The sequence below is a fragment of the Pristiophorus japonicus genome, chromosome 21 (assembly GCF_044704955.1).
Source record: "Pristiophorus japonicus isolate sPriJap1 chromosome 21, sPriJap1.hap1, whole genome shotgun sequence".
Taxonomy (NCBI): Eukaryota; Metazoa; Chordata; class Chondrichthyes; family Pristiophoridae; genus Pristiophorus; species Pristiophorus japonicus.
In genome coordinates this window covers 34,031,966-34,056,851 of record NC_091997.1, presented here as the reverse complement: position 1 = coordinate 34,056,851, position 24,886 = coordinate 34,031,966, and the positions used below count along the sequence as shown (strand labels likewise).

General features: G+C 48.8%; 1 protein-coding gene across 3 annotated transcripts in view; it reads left to right on the top strand.

Annotated features, from left to right (window-relative positions):
• LOC139233915 (sorting nexin-11-like) overlaps nt 1-24,886 on the top strand; it is a 368,480-nt gene that overhangs the window by 130,625 nt on the left and 212,969 nt on the right. The window contains exon 9 of one of the 3 annotated variants that reach the window (XM_070864575.1): nt 23,652-23,704. The exons of the other annotated variants lie outside the window; for them this stretch is intronic. Within the exon in view, the coding sequence (XP_070720676.1) occupies nt 23,652-23,676 (25 nt within the window). The 3' untranslated portion in view covers nt 23,677-23,704. Of the gene's footprint in view, nt 1-23,651; nt 23,705-24,886 lie in introns of those variants that run through there. 3 annotated transcript variants of the gene reach the window in all.

The following is a 24,886-nucleotide window of genomic DNA, read 5'->3' as shown; positions in this document are numbered from 1 at the left end:
CTGCACTCCCTCAATAGCCAGAACGTCCTTCCTCAGATTAGGAGACCAAAACTGAACACAATATTCCAGGTGGGGCCTCACCAAGGCCCTGTACAACTGCAGCAAGACTTCCCTGCTCCTATACTCAAATCCCCTTGCTATGAAGGCCAACATACCATTTGCCTTCTTCACCGCCTGCTGTACCTGCATGCCAACTTTCAATGACTGATGAACCATGACACCCAGGTCTCACTGCACCTCCCCTTTTCCTAATCTTCCGCCATTCAGATAATATTCTGCCTTCGTGTTTTTGCCCCAAAGTGGATAATCTCACATTTATCCACATTATACTGCATCTGCCATGTATTTGCCCATTCGCCGAACCTGTCCAAGTCACCCTGCAACCTCTTGGTGTCCTCCTCACAGATCACACCGCCACCAAGTTTAGAGTCATCTGCAAACTTGGAGATATTACACTCAACTCCATCATCTAAATCATTAATATATATTTTAAAGAGCTGGGGTCTCAGCACTGAGCACTGCGGCACTCCACTTGTCACTGCCTGCCATTCTGAAAAGGACCCGTTTATCCCGACTCTCTGCTTCCTGTCTGCCAACCAGTTCTCTATCCACAACAGTACATTACCCCCAATACCATGTGCATTGATTTTGCACACCAATCTCTTGTGTGGGACCTTGTCAAAAGCCTTTTGAAAGTCCAAATATACCACATCCACTGGTTCTCCCTTGTCCACCCTACTAGTTACATCCTCAAAAAATTCCAGAAGATTTTTCAAGCATGATTTCCCTTTCATAAATCCATACTGACTTAACCAATCCTATCACTGCTCTCCAAATGTGCTGCTATTTCATCCTTAATGATCGATTCCAACATTTTCCCCACCACCGATGTCAGGCTAACTGGTCTATAATTACCCATTTTCTCCCTCCTTTTTTAAAAAGTGGTGTTACATTAGCAACCCTCCAGTCCATAGGAACTGATCCAGAGTCGATAGACTGTTGGAAAATTATCACCAATGCATCCACTATTTCTAGGGCCACTTCCTTAAGTACTCTGGGATGTAGACTATCAGGCCCTGGGGATTTATCAGCCTTCAACCTCGTCAATTTCCCTAACACAATTTCCCGCCTAATAAGGATATCCTTCAGTTCCTCCTTCTCACTAGTCCTTCGGAACCCAAGTACTTCGGGAAGGTTATTTGTGTCTTCCTTTGTGAAGACAGAACCAAAGTACTTGTTCAATTGGTCTGCTATTTCTTTGTTCCCCATTATAAATTCACCTGAATCCGACTGCAAGGGACCAACGCTTGTCTTCACTAATCTTTTCCTCTTCACATACCTATAGAAGTTTTTGCAGTCATTTTTTATGTTTCCGGCAAGCTTCCTCTCGTACTCTATTTCCCCCCTCTTAATTAAACCCTTTGTCCTCCTCTGCTGTATTCTAAATTTCTCCCAGTCCAACTGTTTGCTACTTTTTCTGGCAAATTTGTATGCCTCTTCCTTGGATTTAACACTATCCTTAATTTCCCTTGTTAGCCACGGTTGAGCCGTTTTATTTTTACTCCAGACAGGGATGTACAATTGTTGAAGTTCGTCCACATGATCTTTAAAGGTTTGCCATTGCCTATCCACCGTCAACCCTTTAAGTATCATTTGCCAGTCTAATCTAGCCAATTCGCGCCTCATACCATCAAAGTTACCTTTTCTTAAGTTCAGGACCCTAGTTTCTGAATTAACTTTGTCACTCTCCATCTTAATAAAGAATTCTACCATATTATGGTCACTCTTCCCCAAGGGGCCTCGCACAACAAGATTGCTAATTAGTCCCTTCTCATTACACATCACCCAGTCTAGGATGGCCAGCTCTCTGGTTGGTTCTTCGACATATTGGTCTAGAAATCCATCCCTAATACACTCCAGGAAATCCTCCTCCACCGCATTGCTACCAGTTAGGTTAGCCCAATCAATATGTAGATTAAAGTCACCCATGATTACTGCTGTACCTTTATTGCACACATCCCTTATTTGTTGTTTGATGCTGTCCCCAACCTTACTACTACTATGTGGTGGCATGTACACAACTCCCACAAGTGTTTTCTGCCCTTTGGTATTCCGTAGCTCCATCCATACCGATTCCACATCATCCAAGCTAATGTCCTTCCTTACAATTGCATTAATTTCCTCTTTAACCAGCAATGCCACCCCCCCCCCCCCCCCTCTCATTTTCCTTTCTGTCTATCCTTCCTAAATGCTGAATACCCCTGGATGTTGAGTTCCCAGCCTTGGTCACCCTGGTGCCATGTCTCCGTGATGCCAATCACATCATACCCGTTAACTGCTATCTGCACAGTTAATTCGTCCACCTTATTCCGAATACTCCTCGCATTGAGGCACAGAGCCTTTCAGCTTGACTTTTTAATACACTTTGACCCTTTAGAATTCTGCTGTAAAGTGGCTCTTTTTGTTTTTTGCCTTGGGTTTCTCTGCCCTCCACTTTTACTATTCTCCTTTCTATCTTTTGCTTCTGCCTCTATTTTATTCCCCTCTGTCTCCCTGCATAGGTTCCCATCCCCCTGCCATATTAGTTTAACTCCTCCCAAACAGCACTAGCAAACATTGGTTCCGGTCCTGCCCAGGTGCAGACCGTCCGGTTTGTACTGGTCCCACCTCCCCCAGAACCGGTTCCAATGTCCCAGGAATTTGAATCCCTCCCCTCTGCATCACTGCTCAAGCCACGTATTCATCTGAGCTATCCTGCGATTCCTACTCTGACTAGCACGTGGCACTGGTAGCAATTTTGAAATTACTACTTTTGAGGTCCTACTTTTTAATTTAACTTCTAGCTCCCTAAATTCGTCTCGTAGGACTTCATCCCATTTTGTACCTATACCGTTGGTACCTATATGCACCACGACAACTGGCTGTTCACCCTCCCTTTTCAGAATGTTCTGCACCCGCTCCGAGACATCCTTGACACTTGCACCAGGGAGGCAACATACCATCCTGGAGCCTTGGTTGCGGCCACAGAAACGCCTATCTATTCCCCTTACAATTGAATCCCCTATCACTATAGCTCTCCCACTCTTTTTCCTTCCCTCCTGTGCAGCAGAGCCCGCCACGGTGCCATGAACCTGGCTGCTGCTGCTCTCCCTTGATGCGTCATCCCCCTCAACAGTACCCAAAGCGGTGTATCTGTTTTGCAGGGGGATGACCGCAGGGGACCCCTGCACTACCTTCCTTGCACTGCTCTTCCTGTTGGTCTTCCATTCCGTATCTGGCTGTGTATCCTTTACCTGCGATAAGACCAACTCGCGAAACGTGCTATTCACGTCATTCTCAGCATCGTGGATGCTCCAGAGTGAATCCACCCGCAGCTCCAGTTCCGCAACGCGGTCCGTCAGGAGCTGGAGGCGGATACACTTCCCGCACACGTAGTCGTCAGGGACACCGGAGGCATCCCTGATTTCCCACATAGTACAGGAGGAGCATAACATGTGTCTGAGCTCTCCTGCCGTGACTTAACCCCTAGATTAACTTAATTTGGCAACAACAATGCTAAAGGTTCCTTACTGAAATAGAAAAGAAAAAGAAAAACTACTTACCAATCACCAGCCAATCACTTATCCTCTTGGCTGTGACGTCACCTTTCGATTTCAAAGTTGCTCGTACATTATCAATGGTTGGAAAGCGAAGCAGGAAATGCAAAAATAATGCAGCGGTATTCTGTATAAAACCAATTTGATAGCGTTCTACAAAAATGGTGGAGTGGTTATTTAATATACAGATAATTGTGTTAATATTATCTGCTAACTCAGCACAGGCTGAGATTTAAACCTGGAACCTCTGCTCTGCATGGATTAATAGCACACGAAGCAGTGCTTGTGTCCACAGCCAACAGGGCAGGTGATTCCGTGTCCGCACACTCCACATTTAAACACCCTAGTAGTCTGCCTGTAAAAATGACAGATAGTGGAGAGTAAATCAAAGGTTGCTGTTTACTCTCTGGGATCACGTCAACACTTAGCACATACCTCAATGTGGACTGGAGCATTGGACACATATTGCCAAGTACCTGTCCAGATAACTCGGTTAGTAAACGTGCAGGAAGGGACCTGCGAGACTAGAAAGTAAGAGCGCCAATCCCTGGTCCCAAGCCAACAACAATTTGCATCTTTATAGCATCTGTAACATAGTAAAACGTCCCAAGCTGCTTCACAGGAGCATTATCAGACACGATTTTAAAACTGAACCACATAAAGAGATATTAGGACAGGAGACCAAAAGCTTGGTCAAAGTTGTAGGTTTTTAAGAATGTCCTAAAGGAGGAGAGAGAGGTAGAGAGGTTTAGGGAGGGAATTCCAGAGCTTGGGGCCCAGGCAGCTGAAGGTATGGCCCCCAAAGATAGAGCGATGGAAATCAGGGATAAGCAAGATGGTTGTGGGGCTGGAGGAGGTTACAGAGTTCGGGAGGGGTGGGGCCGCGGAGGGATTTGAAAACAAATCTTCAAGGCATTGCCGGACCGGGAGCCAATATAGGTCAGTGAGCACAGGAGATGATAGGTGAGTGGGACTGGGTGCGAGTTAGGACAAGGGGCAGCGAGCACAGGGGGTGATGGGTGAGTGGGACTGGGTGTGAGTTAGGACAAGGGGCAGCGAGCACAGGGGGTGATGGGTGAGTGGGACTGGGTGCAAGTTAGGACAAGGGGCAGCGAGCACAGGGGGTGATGGGTGAGCAGGACTTGGTGCGAGTTAGGACAAGGGCAGCCGAGTTTTGAATGACCTCATTTACGTAGGGTAGAATGTGGGAGGCCAGACAGGAGTGCGTTGGAATAGTCAAGTCTAGAGGTAACAAAGGCACGGATGAGGGTTTCAGCAGCGGATGAGCTGAGGCAGGGGCAGAGACAGGCGATGTTATGGAGATGGAAATAGGCGGTTTTAGTTATCCTGCAGATATGTGGCCAGAAGCTCATTTCAGGGTCAAATATGACACCAAGGTTGTGAGCAATCTGGTTCAGCCTCAGACAGATGCTAGGGAGAGGGATGGAGTCGCTGGCTCGGGAACAGAGTTTGTGGCAGGGACCAAAGACAATGGCTTCGGACGCCCCAATATTTAATTGGAGAAAATTTCTACTCATCCAGTACTGGATGTCGGACAAGCAGTGTGACAATTTAGAGACCGTGGATGGGTGGAGAGAAGTGCTGGTGAGGTAGAGCTGGGTATCATTAGCATACATGTGGAAACTGACGCTGTGTTTTCGGATGATATCGACAAGGGGCAACATGTAGATGAGAAATAGGAGGGGCCAAGGATAGATCCTTGGGGGACACCAGAGGTAACGATGCGGGGGTGGGAAGAGAAGTTGTTGCAGGTGATTCTCTGGCTACGATTAGATAGATAAGAATGGAACCAGTCGAGTGAAGTCCCACCCAGCTGGACGATGGTGGAGAGGCATTGGAGAAGGATGGAGTGGTCACCCGTGTCAAAGGCTGCAGACAGGATGAGGAGGGATAGTTTACCTTTATCACAGTCACAAAGGATGTCAGTGTTGTGGCAGGCACGGAAACCGGATTGAAGGGTAAAATGTGGGAGGCCAGCAGAGGGTAGTCATGTCTAAAGGTAACAAAGGCAGGGATGAGGGCAGTAGTAGGTGTCTTTGCTGGGACAGAGAAGTGAAGAATCAGCCAAAGATCCCGTCCAGTGTTGCTGGCGGTGAGTGAGCATTTGGACATGGCGTTAGAACAGCGTCACAATTGGGCCACGATGCCCAACATGGCAGAATGGCCGGCTGTCACACACAAGGATTTGGCACTGTGCCGAGGTGTCTCTGGAACTGTGCAATGAGTCCGCACCAAAAGGGTGAAAGGAAATTGTCATGGGAAAGGTTCTGTGCAGGAAACTAATCGTTCTTGCACCAGAAGCGTTACATTGATACTATACAGCTGTTATATTAAAAAAGACTTGCATTTATATAGCGCATTTCATCACCACCAGACGTCCAAAGTGCTTTACAGCCAACTAAGTACGTTTTGGAGCGTAGTCACTGTTGTAATGTGGGAAACGCGGCAGCCAATTTGCGCACAGCAAGTTCCCACAAACAGCAATGTGATAATGACCAGATAATCTGTTTTTGTTATGTTGATTGAGGGGTAAATATTGGCTCCAGGACACCGGGGATAACTCCCCTGCTCTTCTTTGAAATAGTGCCATGGGATCTTTTATCTTCACCTGAGAGAGCAGACGGGGCCTCGGTTTAACCTGGCACCTCCGACAGTGCGGCGTTCCCTCAGTACTGCCCCTCCGACAGTGCGGCGCTCCCTCAGTACTGCCCCTCCGACAGTGCGGCGCTCCCACAGTACTGCCCCTCCGACAGTGCGGGGGCTCCCGCAGTACTGCCCCTCCGACAGTGCAGGGCTCCCTCAGCACTGCCCCTCCGACAGTGCGGCACTCCTTCAGTACAGCACTGGGAGTGTCAGCCTAGATTTTATCCTCAAGTCTCTGGAGTGGGATTTGAACCCACAACCTTCTGACTCAGAGGCGAGAGTGCTGCCCACTGAGCCCTCTAGTGGCTGGTTGGAGAACAGCGTTCAGTGGTGGCTGGTGGAGGGGTTAGAAAAAAAATCTTCTGATTCCTGCTGGTTATATTTTCATCTTGTTCTGAATCTGTTGCAGGCAGCAATTGGAGAGTGCAGGGAGGTGGGATCAGCTGGGGTTCCTGCTCCTCGATCGGTCGGTGCCCATTACCCTGCTGGCAAGCCTGAGGCTCTGGGTGTGTGGGTGAGGGTGAGCTGTGGGTGGGGGAGAGCTGGGTGTGTGGTTGAGCTGGGTGTGTGGGTGGGAGCTGAGCTGGGTGTGTGGGTGAGTGGGTGGGAGCTGAGCTGGGGTTGGGGGTGAGTGGGTGGGGGCTGAGCTGGGGGTGGGGGTGAATGGGTGGGGGCTGAGCTGGGGGTGTGGGTGAGCGGGTGGGTGGTGAGCTGGGGGTGGGGGTGAGTAGGTGGGGGCTGAGCTGGGTGTGTGGGTGAGCTGGAGGTGTGGGTGGGGGCTGAGCTGGGTGTGTGGGTGTGGGGTGAGCTGGGTGTGTGGGTGGGGGGGTGAGCTGGGGGTGTGGGTGAGCTGGGTGTGTGGGTGTGGGGTGAGCTGGGTGTGTGGTTGGGGGGTGAGTTGGGTGTGTGGGTGGGGGCTGAGCTCGGTGTGTGGGTGGGGGGTAAGCTGGGTGTGGGGTGGAGGGTGAGCTGGGGGTGTGGGTGAGCTGGGTGTGTGGGTGGGGGGTGAGCTGGGTGTGTGGGTGTGGGGTGAACTGGGGGTGTGGGTGAGCTGGGTGTGTGGGTGTGGGGTGAGCTAGGTGTGTGGGCGGGGGGTGAGCTGGGTGTGTGGGTGAGCTGGGTGTGTGGGGTGAGCTGGGTGTGCGGGTGGGGGGGTGAGCTGGGGGTGTGGGTGAACTGGGTGTGTGGGTGTGGGGTGAGCTGGGTGTGTGGTTGGGGTGTGAGTTGGGTGTGTGGGTGGGGGCTGAGCTGGGTGTGTGGGTGGGGGGTGAGCTGGGTGTGTGGGTGGGGGGGTGAGCTGGGTGTGTGGGTGTGGGGTGAACTGGGGGTGTGGCTGAGCTGGGGGTGGGGTTCAGGTGACTGTGCCCTCCCAGTTGGACAAGGTTGTGAAGGATCAGTGACTCAGCGTCAGTCAGGGTGTGCAGCAGGGGAGGGGGCAGGGGGAGAGAATGGAGGAGGAAGATATATATTTATAAAAAGCAGAGCACGAGGTTCACATATTGTCTGCGCGGTGGTGGGGTGAATGAACCGGGACACTGGACGTAATGTCAGCAGTGAGCTGACTGGGGATTGGGCTGCTGTTGCTCCGACCCTGTGGTTCATGCAGCGAGAGAGAGAGAGAGAGAGAATGAGACGAAGCTCAGAGCAGACACAGACACAAGAGGCCAGGAAAGCTGAAGACGGAGTATGAGCAGCGATGGAGTATGAAGTGTGAGGGCAGGTAGCGGGGACCCGCTGTCAGGCTGTAATGAAAAGCATCACCAAGTCTGAAATACCTTATGAATTGATTTCTTCTTCGCTGGCTGGTAATTAATTGACCAGTCGCAGGCACTTATCGTCACGCAGGGGAGCACATTCTCTTTTGGAACTCATTCATTTGGGAGCTGACAGTTGTCGGATTAGCCCTGGCAACAATGAATGGCTCTGCTTATGGTTTGTAACAGTCTGAGATTGCCCAGTGCCCCCGGCAGCTGCAATACTGAGCGGCCACTGACTCCAGGCTCAACACCCCGGGCCTCTCGGCTCACAACAGCAACTTACATTTATATAGCGCCTTTAGTGCAGTGCCACCTTCCCAAGGCGTTTCTGGACAAGCATCCGTAATGTTTCACTAAAAATGAGCTGCTCTGTGCCCCCCGACTAGGGCCACTGGACATGTCCGGCCTGTGGGTCATCTTTCGGGGGGGTGGCGAGATTTCCTTCCCCACTCAAACCATTCACTTCATTTTCGCTGCTGTAGGAGGCAGTGAAAGAAAAATAAAGCATTTATATAGCGCCTTTCACCAGCTCAGGACGTCCCAAAGCGCTTTACAACCAATGAAGTATTTGTGGAGAGCAGTCACTGTTGTAATATGGGAAACGCAGCAGTCACGTCAATTTACGCACAGCAAGCTCCCACAAACAGCAATGAGATAATGACCAGATTATCTGTTTTAACGGTGGTGATTGAGGGATAAATATTAGCCCCAGGACACTGGTAACTCCCCTGCTCTTCTTTGAAAGAGTGCCATGGGATCTTTTACATCCACCTGAGAGAGCAGACGGGGCCTCGGTTTAACGTCTCATCTGAAAGATGGCCCCTCCGACAGTGTAGCGCTCCCTCAGTACTGCCCCTCCGACAGTGCAGCACTCCCTCAGTACTGCCCCTCCGACAGTGCAGCACTCCCTCATTGCCCTTCCGACAGTGCAGCACTCCCTCATTGCCCCTCCGACAGTGCAGTACTGCCCCTCCGACAGTGCAGCGCTCCCTCAGTACTCCCCTCCGACAGTGCAGCACTCCCTCAGCACTGCCCCTCCGACAGTGTGGTGCCCCCTCAGCACTGCCCCTCCGACAGTGCGGCACTCCCTCAGCGCTGCCCCTCTGACAGTGCGGCGTTCCCTCAGTACTGCCCCTCCGACAGTGCAGCGCTCCCTCAGCACTGCACTGGAGTGTCAGCCTGGATTATGTGCTCAAGTCTCTGGAGTGGGACTTGAACACACAACCTTCTGACTCAGAGGCGAGAGTGCTGCACACTCAACATCATCATCATAGGCAGTCCCTCGGAATCGAGGAAGACTTGCTTCCATCTTAACATGAGTTCTTAGGTGGCTGAACAGTCCAATACGAGAACCACAGTCTCTGTCACAGGTGGGGCAGATAGTCGTTGAGGGAAGGGGAGGATGGGACAGATTTGCCACACGCTCACTGAGCCATGGCTGACACTGCTTCTCACTTCAACAAAACCTGTGCTGGAAGCGAGTGTACGGATGTCAAGCAGGATAAGATGGAGCTTGACTGTGATGCCTTCTGTATTTGAATAGTCAATCAGTGTCGAAGCTCAGAGATGATGGATGGACAAGTGGTGAGTTGCTGGAGGAAGAGCCTTTAAATTGTTCGCCAGCGAGGCGTCAGAGCCTGCAGGAATGGATTAGAGAAAATTAGCAATAAAAGAGAGGGGAGAAAAGACTTTAACTTGATAAAAAGAGATAATTATCTGGAACAATGCCTGATGTTCTCAGAGGTAGAGAATCTCACAGACAGCCACACGTACTGTGATAGCGCAGAGCCTGTGCTGGCTGGGAACACCATTAGCAAACTGGTCTTTCATCCCATCAGCTCCCGTCAGTTGAAGGCTTGATGGGACTGTAGTGTCTGGCTTCTTTCAAGTGCCATTAATTTTTCAAGCAAGCAATTACACCACACTGTCTCTGTCTCATACAGAGAGGAGTTTAAATCAATCACCCACAGAGACATACACACACACACACTCATACACACACACATACACATACACACACTCACGCACATATACACACACCCAGACACACGCACCCACACAGACACACAAACTGACCCACACACGTATCCACTGACAGAATCATACACAGACACAGAGACAAACAAATACACACAGACACGCACTCACACACACACAGACACAGAAACATGAACCATGGCTGCTATGGTAACATACTTTTTAGTTATGATATTGGGGTGTTTACCTACACACATGGATTTGATGGAGTAAATAAGCAGAAACTGTTCCCAGTGGCGGGAGGCTCGGTAACCAGAGGGACACAGATTGAAGGCGATTGGCAAAGATTGGCAGAGGGGAGATGAGGAGAATTAAATTTTACGCAGCGAGTTGTTGTGATCAGGAACGCGCTGCCTGAAAGGGCGGTGGGAGCAGATTCAATCGTGACTTTCAAACGGGGAATTGGATAAATACTTGAAGGAGATAAATTTGCCGGGCCGTGGGGAAAGAGTGGGGGAGTGGGACTGATTGGATCGCTCTGTCACAAAGCTGGCACAGGCATGATGGGCCGAATGGCTTCCTCCTGTGCTATCATTCTACAGCCCACTTCAGCTTCAAAGATGCCTTCACTCCTCGTTACCTCACACTGTCTCAGGGTTCACTATTCTGACCTTTCCCATAAAACACAACAAGCTCCTCCCACCTCCACCGCCCAATGTCCTGATTGTAAATGCAGAACTCGGACTGGGCTCCTGACTCCCTCCCCACTGCACATGCACGGGCAGGGCAGGCATTTAGGCTTGCCTGTGATTCCCCAGTGGTTGAATAGCCAGCCCAGGCTCGCTGTCACATGAAGAGTGGATGAGGTACTGCGGGAGGTGAGAGCAAGATCTGTACCCCAGTGTAATGTAGACACCTGTGAGTATGCTCATAGGTTGGTGGAGCTGTTGCATTGTGAGTGGCTCAGCCAGTCACACGATGTTCACAAGACTCAATAAAACCCCAGACCGTTGGATTCGGGGGATCCACGATGGGGCAGGTGGTTGTGAGCCTGGTGGATGAACTGGTAATGTGTCGTGTGATTGTTAAACCTTTGTTAATAAACCAACTCGTTCTTAATAGCAATGTGTTGCGATGAATTCTCAAGCAAAGAACCCATGAAGCAAATACATTACAGCCAGGAAAAGTCACCATATTGTTAAAAAGGATATGGAGGCACTGGAGAGGGTGCAGAGAAGATTTACAAGGATAATACCAGAAATGCGAGGGTATACATATCAGGAAAGGATGAACAGGCTGGGTCTCTTTTCTCTTGAACAGAGAAGGTTGAGGGGTGACCTAATAGAGGTCTTTAAAATGATGAAAGGTTTTGATAGAGTGGATACAGAGAGAATGTTTCCACTTGTGGGGAAGAGCATAACTAGAGGCCATCAATATAAGATAATCACCAAGAAATCCAATGGGGAATTCAGGAGAAACTTCTTTACCCAGAGAGTGGTGAGAATGTGGAACTTGCCATAAGAAAGAAAGACTTGCATTTATATAGCGCCTTTCACGACCTCCGGGCGTCCCAAAGCGCTTTCTGGCCAATGAAATACTTTTGGAGTGTAGTCACTGTTGTAATGTGGGAAACGCAGCAGACAATTTGCGCACAGCAAGCTCCCACAAACAGCAATGTGATAATGACCAGAGAATCTGTTTTTTTTTATGTTGATTGAGGGATAAATATTGGCCAGGGAGTGGTTGAGGCGAATAGTATCGATGCATTTAAGGGGAGGCTGGACAAGTATATGAGGGAGAAGGGAATAGAGGGTTATGCTGATAGATTTAGATGAGGAAAGACATGAGGAGGCTCGAGTGGAGCATAAATGCCGGCATGGACTGGTTGGGCCGAATGGCCTGTTTCTGTGCTGTATACCCCGTGTAATCCTGTGTGGAGTACTGCGTACAGTTTTGGTCTCATTATTTAAGGAAGGATATACTTGCTTTGGAGGCTGTTCAGAGAAGGTTCACTTGGTTGATTCCAGATATGAGAGGGTTGACTTATGAAGAAAGGTTGAGCAGGTTGGGCCTATACTCATTGGAGTTAAGATGATCTTATTGAAACCTATAATATTCTGAGGGGGCTCGACAGGGTAGATGCAGAGAGGATGTTTCCCCTCGTGGGGGAATCTAGAACTAGGGGGCATAGTTTCAGAATAAGGGGGCACCCATTTAAAACGAGATGAGGAGGAATTTCTTCTCCCAGAGGGTCGTGAATCTGCCTCAGAGAGCTGTGGAGGCTGGGTCATTGAATATATTTAAGGTGGAGATAGACAGATTTTTGAACGATAAAGGAGTCAAGGGTTATGGGGAGTGGGCGGGGAAGTGGAGTTGAGGCCAAGATCAGATCAGCCATGATCTTATTGAATGGCGGAGCAGGCTCGAGGGGCCAAATGGCCGACTCCTGCTCCTATTTCTTATGTTCTTGCAGAGGTTGGGGAAGCTAATGGCAATAAGGAATAACAGTGGGTGAGAACGCACTCGGAGCCGAGCGGCAGGTCAGAAACAATACAACGGCTTTAATTAAAACAGTCAGAGCTTCACAGCTTCTCTGAAACAGTGTGTCTCTGAGCCCGATCTCTCCCATTAACTCTCAGTGTGACAGAGCACCGGGCACTCACATTCCTGCTCCACAAATGGTCACAATTCAAATTAGATTCTGACAAATCTTCACAGGCACAGAAAGCGAATATAACAGTTATTAAAGAACCAGCGGACAGCGAAATCTTAAAGATATCTAATCTTCATCACAATCTTCAATCACATCCTTCGCTGCCTTGACTTTATTTCTTCAAATGAGGAAAACTCGCTCTCTCCGAACAATTCAGCATTGTTTCATGCAGTAATGTGTGGCTTTGGGTGATCGAGCTTCACCCGCATCAGGGGTCAGCCGTGGCTCAATGGGCAGCACTCCCACCTCTGAGTCAGAAGGTTGTGGGTTCAAGTCCCGCTCCAGGGACTTGAGCACATAATCCAGGCCAACACTCCCAGTGCAGTGCTGAGGGAATGCCACACTGTCAGAGGGGCAGTACTGAGGGTGTGCCGCACTGTCAGAGGGGCAGTACTGAGGGAGTGCTGCAGTGTCGGAGGGGCAGTACTGAGGGAGAGCCGCACTGTCGGAGGGGCAGTACTGAGGGAATGCCGCACTGTCAGAGGGGCAGTACTGAGGGAGCACCGCACTGTCAGAGGGGCAGTACTGAGGGAGAGCCGCGCTGTCGGAGGGACAGTACTGAGGGAACGCTGCACTGTTAGAGGGGCAGTTCTGAGGGAGCGCTGCACTGTCGGAGGGGCAGTACTGAGGGAGCGGCGCACTGACGGAGGGGCAGTACTGAGGGAGCACTGCACTGTCGGAGGGGCAGTACTGAGGGAGCGCCGCACTGTCGGAGGGGCCATCTTTCCAATGAGACATTAAACGTTTCTTGTAGATCCCTCCCCCCCCCCCATATTACTCGTTTAAAGCCTTTACCACCTTCCTATTTACCCTCTCCACTTGGGCGGATGTAAAAGATCCCATGGCACTATTTCAAAGACGAATAGTGGAGTTATCCCCGATGTCCTGGGCCAATATTTATCCCTCAGCCAACATCACTAAAACAGATGATCTGGTCATCATCACATTGCTGTTTATGGGAGCTTGCTGTGTGCAAATTGGCTGCCGCGTTTCCTACATTACAACAAAGACGGTACTTCATTGTCTATAAAGCGCTTTGGGACATGCTGAGGTTGTGAAAGGCGCTATATAAATGCAAGTTTTTCTCTTTTCTGCAGCCAGTGGTGAAGGTGCAAAAAAGATTTACTAGGATGATACCAGAACTGAGAGGTTATACCGATCCGGGAAGACTGAACGGGCCAGGGTTCTTTTCTCTGGAGGAGAACCTAACCCTAACCCTAACCATAACCCAGTTCTGGGACAGGACGGAGCTGAACCGAAGGGACAAGCTCCACCTAAATCGGGATGGGATCCGTGTCCCAGCAGAGAGGGTAAATAGGGAGGTGGTAAAGGCTTTAAACTAGTAATATGGGGAGAGGCATCTACAAGATACGTAATCAGCCTAAATATAAACAAAACAGGAAAAGAGAGCTTAGGAAAGAAGAAAGTAAGAGAGGACATTCTATTAAAAATGAGTTAAACTGCTTGTACAGCAATGCACACAGCGTCCGTAATAAAACAGGGAAGCTGGAGGCAATCATGCATTGCGAGGAACCAGACATAGTAGGGATTACTGAGACATGGCTACAGAAAAATCAGGACTGGGAATCAAACATTGCAGGGTAATACATATTTAGAAAAGATAGAGAGGGGAAAAGGGGAGGTGGAGTACCTGCACTTATTAGGATTAACATAATGGCAGCTATCAGCAAGACAAAAATAGAATCCATAAGGATAAAGATAAAAGATAATAAAGGATCAATCACACTAGTTAGTGTAGTCTACAGACTACCCAATAGTGGAGGGAAGTGGAGGAAGAAATATGCAGACAAATTACAGAAATGAGTAAAAAACATAGAATAATAATTATGGGGGATTTCAACTACCCCGATATTAATTGAACAGAAGAGGTAGGTAAAGGGGATAAAGGAATTGAGTTCCTACAATGTATACAGGACTCCTTTCTAACCCAGTATGTAAAAAGCCCAACAAGGGAGGATTCGCTATTGGATTTAGTAATGGGGAATGAACCAGAGCAGATAAGAGAAGTAAAAGTAGGGGAACATCTAGGCAATAGTGACCATAATATAATACGCTTTACGATGATAATTGAGACGGATATTATATGACAAAAACCAAGGGTAATAGATTGGGGAAAGGCTGATTTTGAGGGGCTGAGAATGGAACTTGGGAAAATAAAATGGGCAACAATACTGACAAACCACAATGTAGAGCAGCAATAGGAAACATTTAAAACGGTGTTCAACAGAGTGCAGGAACAATATATTCCACTAAAGGAAAGAACAAACTAAACATTAATGAGACTCCATGGATGAATAAAGCCATAAGGGAACAATTGAGGGTAAGGAAAGAGGCATCCATTAAATATATAGACAGCAGGGGAGTACATGATAAGGGAGAATATGAAGGGATTAGGAGAGAAGTTAAAAACAATTAAGAGGGCAGAGAGGAACTCTGAAATTAAATTATCAAGGAACATAAAACAAAATAGTAAAATATTTTACAAACACATCAATAAAAAAGGCAGGGTGGGATGGGAATAGGGCCTTTAACGGATAGACAGGATAATACCACAGGTAACGATAGAGAGATGGCAGAAATATTAAATCATTATTTTGCTTCAGTGTTTACCAGGGAGATAGAACAGGTGGGCATGACATTGGATGATGAGATGAGTAATGAGATAGGTGCATTTAAAATAAAAAGCGGGGATACATTAAACAAACTAATCAAACTCAAACCTCTGGTCCGGATGGATTACATCCACGCATTTTAAAAGAATCTAGAGAAGATTACTTCACATATTTAATAATTCATTAGTACAAGGTGTAGTGCCAGAGTACTGGCGGATAGCTAATGTAATACCTATATTTAAGAAAGGGAGCTAGAACATGTCCAGGGAATTATAGACCAGTCAGCTTAACATTGGCGGTCGGAAAAATAATGGAAACCCTACAAAAGGAGAAACCCTACATCTAGAAACCAAAAATATAATAATGAATAGTCAGCATGGATTTCAAAATGGAAAGTCTTGCTTGACCAACTTCAGTGAATGTTTTGAAGAGGTAACAGAGAGAGTAGACAAGGGTAATGCAGTAGATGTAATGTATCTAGATTTTCAAAAGGCCTTCATTAAGGTGCCCCATAATAGACTGATGAACAAGGTCAGAGAATGCAGAGTCAGGGGTCATGTAGCAGAATGGATGGCTTGCCGGCTTCAAGACAGAAAGCAGAGAGTAGGGGTAAAGGGTAACTATTCACAGTGGCAGAAGGTGGGTAGTGGTGTTCCACAAGGATCAGTGCTGGGAACACTGCTGTTCACAATTTATATTAACGGTTTAGACTTTGGAATCAAAAACACAATTTCTAAATTTGCGGATGACACCAAATTGGGGAAATAGTCAATACTGAGGAGGACTGCAACAAATTACAGGAGGACATTAATAAACTTGCAGAATGAGCATATAATTGGCAAATGACGTTCAACACAGATAAATGTGAGGTATCATATTTGGGAAGGAAGAATAGGGAGGTCACTCATTACTTGGAGGGTGTGAGTCTACTAACAAACCGCTACAAATAATTCAGTGGTTCAAGGATCGGCTCACCACCACCACCTGCTCGGGGCAATTAGGGGTGGGCAGCGATGCTCACATCCCAAGAATCAATTTAAAGATTACACATATATCTCCTTGTATACAAGCCCATCAAAGTCCCCCTGTTCATTAGATGGTGCAACTTTGTTCTCCCCTCCCAAACCATTGGTAATGGTATTTCCTGGGGAGGGAAACCAAACTAGACAACTTCAACAATTAGATAGCACCTTAAATATAGTAAAACATCCCAAGGTGCCTCACAGGCGTGTAATCAGACAAAATTTCACACCGTGTCGCATAAGGAGATATTCAGGCAGGTGACCAAAGCTTGGTCAAAGAGGTCGGTTTTAAAGAGCGTCTTAAAGGAGGAGAGAGAGGTAGACAGGTGGAGAGGTTTAGGGAGGGAGTTCCAGAGCTTGGAGCCCAGGCAACAGAAGGCACGGCCACCAATAGTTGAGCGATTATAATCTGGGATGCTCAAGAGGGCAGAATTAGAGGAGCGCAGCGATCTTGGGGGGTTGTGGAGCTGGAGGAGCTTACAGAGATAGGGAGGGGTGAGGCCATGGAGGGATTTGAAAATAAGGAAGAGAATTTTAAAGTCAAGGTGTTGCCGGACTGAGAACCAATGTAGGTCAGCGAGCACAGGGGGTGATGGGTGAGCGGGGCACAGGGGTGATGGGTGAGTGGGGCACAGGAGTGATGGGTGAGCGGGACTTGGTGCGAGTTAGGAAAAAAACTGAGGCAAAACACGAGGCGACCATTGTTACACATGATACATCACATTAAGTGTCAGCCGTGGCTCAGTGGGCAGCACTCTCGTCTCTGAGCCAGAAGGTTGTGGGTTCAAGTCCCACTCCAAGGACTCGAGCACATAAATCTAGGCTGACACTCCCAGTGCAGTGCTGCCTTTCGGACGAGACGTTAAACCAATGTTAGAGTCGGTGGCCTCCCAGGTGGATGAATTTTGAAGAAGAGCAGGGGAGTTATCCCCCATGTTCTGGGAGATTGCTTGGAATCCCAGGCACCCTCAAATTAACCGTAGGGACTGGAGGGCTGAGTGGCCATCAGAAACAATATCATTTAAGCGTCCAGTGCAAGTTTCCGGATTTCAAGGAAATAAAAACAGAAAATGCTGGCAACACTGAGCAGGTCAGGCAGTGTCTGTGGAGAGAGAAGAGATGGAGAAAACGTTTCAGGTCGATGACCCTTCGTTACAACGGGATAATGTTAGAGATATAGCGGATTTTTAAACAAGTGCAGAGGCAGGGAAAGGGGGAGGGGAAGAAAGAACAAACGGGAAGGTCTGTGATTGGATGGGAGGCAGGAGAGGTTAAATGACAAGGGGTGAGGGTGCAAGGCAAACGGAGACAGTAATGGGGCAAGTGATGGGTCCAGAGGAGGCGTAAAAGGCCACAGAAGCTATATTTTATCTAATGATTTAATTCTTTATGAGTTGTGCCCTTCTCAATAGGGGGCAACTTTTGCTTGTTTTTTGTTTGAAGGCACTGGAGCATCCCAGTGTCCCCGTGCTGGTTTATTTAGAAAAGGCCTCACCGGGCCCCTCCCTCTCCCGCTCCCCCCGACCGTACTGAGCAGCAAGGCTGGGACCTAGGGAGTCACTCCTCGCTGCAGCTCCTCGCTGCTTCACTGGGTGGCGCTGGCGAGCACGTCTCGCTCTGCTCGGCTTCGAGTCACTACACACATTGTCCTCCTGTGTGGCTCACAGACATGGACCGTGTACAGTAGACACATCAAGTCTCTGGAGAAATAGCACCAACGATGTCTCCGCAAGATCCTACAAATCCCCTGGGAGGACAGACGCACCAACATCAGCGTCCTCATTCAGGCCAACATCCCCAGCATTGAAGCACTGACCACACTCGATCAGCTCCGCTGGGCAGGCCACATAGTTCGCATGCCAGATTCGAGACTCCCAAAGCAAGCGCTCTACTCGGAACTCCTTCACGGCAAACGAGCCAAAGGTGGACAGAGGAAACGTTACAAGGACACCCTCAAAGCCTCCCTGAAAAAGTGCAACAACCCCACTGACACCTGGGAGTCCCTGGCCAAAGACCGCCCTAAGTGGAGGAAGTGCATCCGGGAGGGCGCTGAGCACCTCGAGTCTCATCGCCGCGAGCATGCAGAAATCAAGCGCAGGCAGCGGAAAGAGCGTGCGGCAAACCTGTCCCACCCACCCTTTCCCTCAACGACTGTCTGTCCCACCTCTGACAGGGAATATGGTTCTCATATTGGACTGTTCAGCCACGTAAGGACTCCTATTAAGAGTGGAAGCAAGTCTTCCTCGATTCCGAGGGAGTGCCTATGATGATGATGATGACGACATTGTCCGGGGAGGGGGGGAGGGGGGTGCCTGAGCGAGACGCTGAGATCTGGGCCCGCGGGAGGTTTGAGATTCAGTGAGCGCAGGAGTCCCAGCCCTGGGCACAGCCCAAGCAAGGACTCTCGCGGTGATGGCTGGACCTCTCCAGTTTGTTTCGGCTCTGTCCGACCTCACTTTCCCCCGGAGGTTGGCTCTGGGCCGATCATCCCGTGCCAGCCCGCACCGCGTGGGCAATGTCCACTCCCGTCACCTGGCATTAACCAGGCTGCAACTGTCTTTCGTTGGGACGTTAGACCGAGGTCCCGTCTGCTCGCTCAGGTGGATGTGAAAGATTCCTTGGCACTATATTGAAGAAGAGCAGGGAAGTTATCCCTAGTTTTCTCGATCAACATCACTAAAACAGATTATTTGGTCATTATCACATTGCTGTTTGTGGGAGCTTGCTGTGCACAAATCGGCTGCCACGTTTCCCACATTACAACAGTGACTACACTCCAAAAGTACTTCATTGGCTGTAAAGTGCTTTGTGACGCCCCAAGGTTGTTAAAGGCGCTATATAAATGCAAGTCCTTTTTTAACGGCCTTAATCTAGGGTTGTTACCCATAATGCCCCATTAGCCCCGAACTTCTCATCTGTCTCGGCATTAGGCCTTTTTTAATATGCAAATAAGGGTCTTAGACTCCACCCCATTGCCATCAAACAAAGAATGACATCGAGTGTACGGCACAGAGACCATTGGGCCCCATGGGCCGATTTTACGCTCCACACCAGCCCCCTCCCACCCCTCTCCATCTCACCCCATCACCATATCCTTCTATTCCTTTCTCCCTCATGTGTTTATCCAGCCTCCCCTGAAATACATCGATACTATTCATAGAAACATAGAAAATAGGTGCAGGAGTAGGCCATTCGGCCCTTCGAGCCTGCATCGCCATTCAATGAGTTCATGGCTGAACATGCAACTTCAGTATCCCATTCCTGCTTTCTCGCCATACCCCTTGATTCCCTACTGGTAAGGACTACATCTAACTCCTTTTTGAATATATTTAGTGAATTGGCCTCAACAACTTTCTGTGGTAGAGAATTCCACAGGTTCACCACTCTCTGGGTGAAGAAGTTTCTCCTCATCTCGGTCCTAAAAGGCTTACCCCTTATCCTTAGACTGTGACCCCTGGTTCTGGACTTCCCCAACATTGGGAACATTCTTCCTGCATCTAACCTGTCTAATCCCGTCAGAATTTTAAACGTTTCTATGAGATCCCCTCTCATTCTTCTGAACTCCAGTGAATACAAGCCCAGTTGATCCAGTCTTTCTTGATATGTCAGTCCCACCATCCCGGTAATCAGTCTGGTGAACCTTCGCTGCACTCCCTCAATAGCAAGAATGTCCTTCCTCAAGTTAGGAGACCAAAACTGTACACAATACTCCAGGTGTGGCCTCACCAAGGCCCTGTACAACTGTAGTAACACCTCCCTGCCCCTGTACTCAAATCCCCTCGCTGTGAAGGCCAACATGCCATTTGCTTTCTTAACCGCCTGCTGTACCTGCATGCTAACCTTCAATGACTGATGTACCACGACACCCAGGTCTCGTTGCACCTCCCCTTTTCCTAATCTGTCACCATTCAGATAATAGTCTGTCTCTCTGTTTTTACCACCAAAGTGGATAACCTCACATTTATCCACATTATACTTCATCTGCCATGCATTTTCCCACTCACCTAACCTATCCAAGTCACTCTGCAGCCTCATAGCATCCTCCTCGCAGCTCACACTGCCACCCAACTTAGTGTCATCCGCAAATTTGGAGATGCTACATTTAATCCCCTCGTCTAAATCATTAATGTACAATGTAAACAGCTGAGGCCCCAGCACAGAACCTTGCGGTACCCCACTAGTCACTGCCTGCCATTCTGAAAAGTACCCATTTACTCCTACTCCTTGCTTCCTGTCTGACAACCAGTTCTCATTCCACGTCAGCACACTACCCCCAATCCCATGTACTTTAACTTTGCACATTAATCTCTTGTGTGGGACCTTGTCGAAAGCCTTCTGAAAGTCCAAATACACCACATCAACTGGTTCTCCCTTGTCCACTCTACCTGAAACATCCTCAAAAAATTCCAGAAGATTTGTCAAGCATGATTTCCCTTGGAGTGGTTCACCTCAACCACTCCCTGTGGCAGCGATTTCCACATTCTCACCGCTCTCTGCGTAAAGGGGTTTCTCCTGAATTCCCCATTGGGTTTATTAGTGACTGTCTGATATTGATGGCTGCCAATCCTTCATCGCCGATTTCAAATAAGGGATTTGAGCAACAACAACTTGTATTTATATAGCGCCTTTAACGTAGTCAAACGTCCCAAGGCGCTTCGCAGGAGCGATTACAAACAACATTTAACACCGAGTCGCGTAAGGAAATATTCGAGCAGGTGACCAAAAGCTGGGTCAAAGAGGTTGGTTTTAAGGAGCGTTTTAAAAGAGCAGGGACAGGGAGAGAGGCGGAGAGGTTTAGGGAGGGAGTTCCAGAGCTTGGGGCCCAAGCAACAGAAGGCACGGCCACCGATGGTTGAGCGATTATAATCAGGGATGGGTAAGAGGGCAGAATTAGAGGAGCGCAGAGATCTCAGGGGGTTGTGGGCTGGAGGAGATTACAGAGATAGGGATGGATGAGGCCATGGAGGGATTTGAACACAAGGATGAAAATTTTAAATTCCGCAGCGTGAGTGGCACGAGAGCCAAGTTGAGTTGTGTGTCTGTTTATGTACCCAGCAACTGATCACAGCGGCAGCTCTGCCAGCTGGCGGCATTGATTAAAACCTGTGTTACTGGCTGTCCCACAATCAGCACAGGGACTTCACACCTTTAAATGACTCACAACTCCCTCCCTTCCCCAGACTCTAAACACCAGCTGCTACCCTGTCAGCATCAGCTGCCGTCAAAAAGCTCTCTCTTGCTCTCTCTCTTGCTCTCTGCCTCTCGCTCTCTCTCTGTCTGTCTGTCTCTCTCTCTGTGTCTCTGTCTCTCTCTCTCTCTCTGTCTGTCTCCCTAACTCTGTCCCTCTCTCTCTCTCTTTCTGTCTCGCTCTCTGTCGCTCTCTCTGCTTCACTCTCTCTCTCTGTTTCACTCTCTGTCTCACTCTCTCCCTCTCAATCTGTCTCTCTCTCTCCCTCTCACTCTGTCTCTCTCTCTCACTCTGTCACTCTCTTTTTCACTCTCTCTCTCTCTCCCTCTCACTGTCTCTCTCTCTCTCTCTCTCTCACTCCGTCTCTCTGTCTCATTCTCTCTCTGTCTCACTCTGTCTGTCTCTGTCTCGCTCTCTCCCTCTCACTCTGTCTGTCTCTGTCTCGCTCTCTCTCCCTCTTACTCTGTCTGTCTCTTTCTCTCTGTCTCACTCACTCCGTCTGTCTCTCTCTCTCTCTCCCTCTCACTCCATCTGTCTCTCTCTCTCACTCCATCTGTCTCTCTCTCACTCTCTGTCTCTCTCTGTCTCTCACACTGTCTCTGTCTCACTCTCTCTCACATTGTGTGTCTCTCTCTCTCCCTCTCACTCCATCTGTCTGTCTCTCTCGTCTCTCACTCTCTGTCTCTCATTCACTCTGAGGCTGGCTTTGGACCCAGTCTTGGATCGATCCTGTGTGTGTGATTTTCGTGTCGACTCCACTCACGGGAAAAAGCTTCAAAAATTCTCCTGTCACAGGAGTCGACCTTGTGGCATTAACACTTTTACCATCTCTGCATCTTACGTCTTATGTCTCCCAATTTCTGTCAGTCCCCATCTCGCTTTGCTGCCCACTTGGCCATGGGACGTTTGGCTGTTTTCTCTGACCGGAGAGCTCTGTTTCTTCATTCTCAGGATGTGGACATCGCTGACAAGGCCAGCATTTATTGCCCTGAGAAGATGGTGGTGAGCCGCTGGTAGTGGGTTTGATACTAATGGAGTGCCTCGCTGGGCCAGTGAGAGTCAGATCAACCACATTGATGTCGGACTGGAGTCACCATCGATCCCGTTAAGCTGCGTGGCCGCACGGGGTCTGGAGGTCCCGTGCAGGCTGCTTGTGATAACGTTACACACACACACATCCCACAAGGTGGCGCCCAACAGAAGTGATCACATGACCTTGCCGCATGACCTTTTATGGTCATTACAGCAGTAGCCCACTAGGTGGCGCTCTATCACACCGCTCACAGGCTTTTAATTGGACCTCACAGTCGGTTAAAGGGACCATGCATATAATCATCTAAAAATTACAGGGAGCATTGGGAGTCACAGAAGAATGAGGTGATCTCATTGACACATACAAGATTCTGAAGCGTGATTGACAGGGTAGATGCTGAGAGGTTGTTTCCCCCGGGCTGGGGAGTCGAGAACCAGGGGTCACAGTCTCAGGATAAGGGGTCGGCCATTTAAGACTGAATGGGGAGAAATTTCTTCACTCAGAGGGTGGTGAATCTTTGGAATTCTCTGCCCCAGAGGGCTGTGGATGCTGAGTCTCTGAATATATTCAAGGCAGAGATCGATAGATTTTTAGACTCTCGGGAAATCCAGGGAGATGGGGATTGGGCAGGAAAGTGGAGTTGAGGTCGAAGATCAGCCAGGGTCTTATTGAATGGCGGAGCAGGCTCGAGGGGCCGAAATGCAGACTCCTGCTCCAGTTCGTTATATACTTACACATAGACCCAGATCGGGGTAAGGGCAGCAGATTTTCAGTGAACCAGTTGGGTTTTTTCAACAATCCGACAGCTTCATGGTCACTTTTACTGAGACCAGGTTTTTATTCCCAGATTCTAAAATTGAATTTAAATTAGCAAACTGTCTCAGGGTGGATTTGAACTCATGATCTCTGGATCACCAATCCTGTAACATAACCACTGCCCGACTGCATCACCTCAAAACTCTGCTCCCCACATCACTGTGAATCAATTAATCTATATACATCTTTAATAAGGCCAAACAATATGCATCACCTACTGAACCCGACACTGTTAATATTCTTCCTATTTAGCTACCAATGGAAGTCCGGTGTCTGAGACCAGAACTCAGAGGCTAGAACTATCAGCACAGACTGAACGCCTTCTCTGGATTATCTGTCCAGTAACGGAGTCATTGTCCTTCTGCACCGGTTATGCTGAAAGCAGAATAAATATTGTGAATTTACCTCCACGGTTTGATTGGAGTCATCGCACTCTCACTGTTCTGCAACTCTCTCTCTCTCTCTCCACGGATCACTCTCTCCCTGTCTCTGTCTCTCTCTGCCTCTATGAACCACTGTCCCTCTCCTCTCTCTCTCTCTCTCTCTCTCTCCACGGACCGCTCTCTCTGGTCTGTGCTCACAGGCGGGCTTTGACAAAAAGCAATGGACTGATATATTCTGTTTTATACATTACAGGAAAAAAAATATCGTTGAACGCAGAATAGATTCCTGGAATCTTGCAGCACAGGAGGTCATTCGGCCCATTGTGTCTGCGCTGGCTCTGTGAGAGAGCAGTCGTGTCTAGTCCCCCTCCCCCACCCGTGTGTGTCCCTAACCCTGTCACCCTCCAGGACCTGTCCAACTCCCGTGTAAAGTTATTGATGGAATTAGCTCTCACCACCTGGTCAGGCCGAGCGGCCCCCAATCCCCACAACTCTCCCAGTGAAAACATTTCTCCTCATCTCCCCTCTCGATCTTATCCCAATTATTTTGAATCGGTGACCTCTGTTTAATGACTCACTCACCAGAGGGAATATTTTTTCCATATTTATTTAATCACAACCTCTCATCATCTTGAACACCTCTAATGGGTCACCTCATCACCTTCTCTGTTCCAAGGAGAACAGGCTGAGCTTTTCCAACCACTGTTCCTAACTGAAGTCCCCCATAAGAACGTAAGAAATAGGAGCAGGAGTCGGCCATTCGGCTCCTCGAGCCTGCTCCGCCATTCAATGAGATCATGGCTGCTCTACCTCAACTCCACTTTCCCGCCCGATCCCCATATCCCTCGATTCCCTCAATATTCAACAATCTATTGATCTCGGCCTTGAATATACTCAAAGACTGAGCCTCCACAGCCCTCTGGGGCAGAGAATTCCAAAGATTCACCACCCTCTGAGTGAAGAAATTTCTCCTCATCTCAGTCCTAAATGGCTGACCCCTTATCCTGAGACTGTGACTCCTGGTTCTAGACTCCCCAGCCAGGGGGAAACATTCTCCCTGCAGCTACCCTGTCAAGCCCTGCAAGAATTGTGTATGTTTCATTG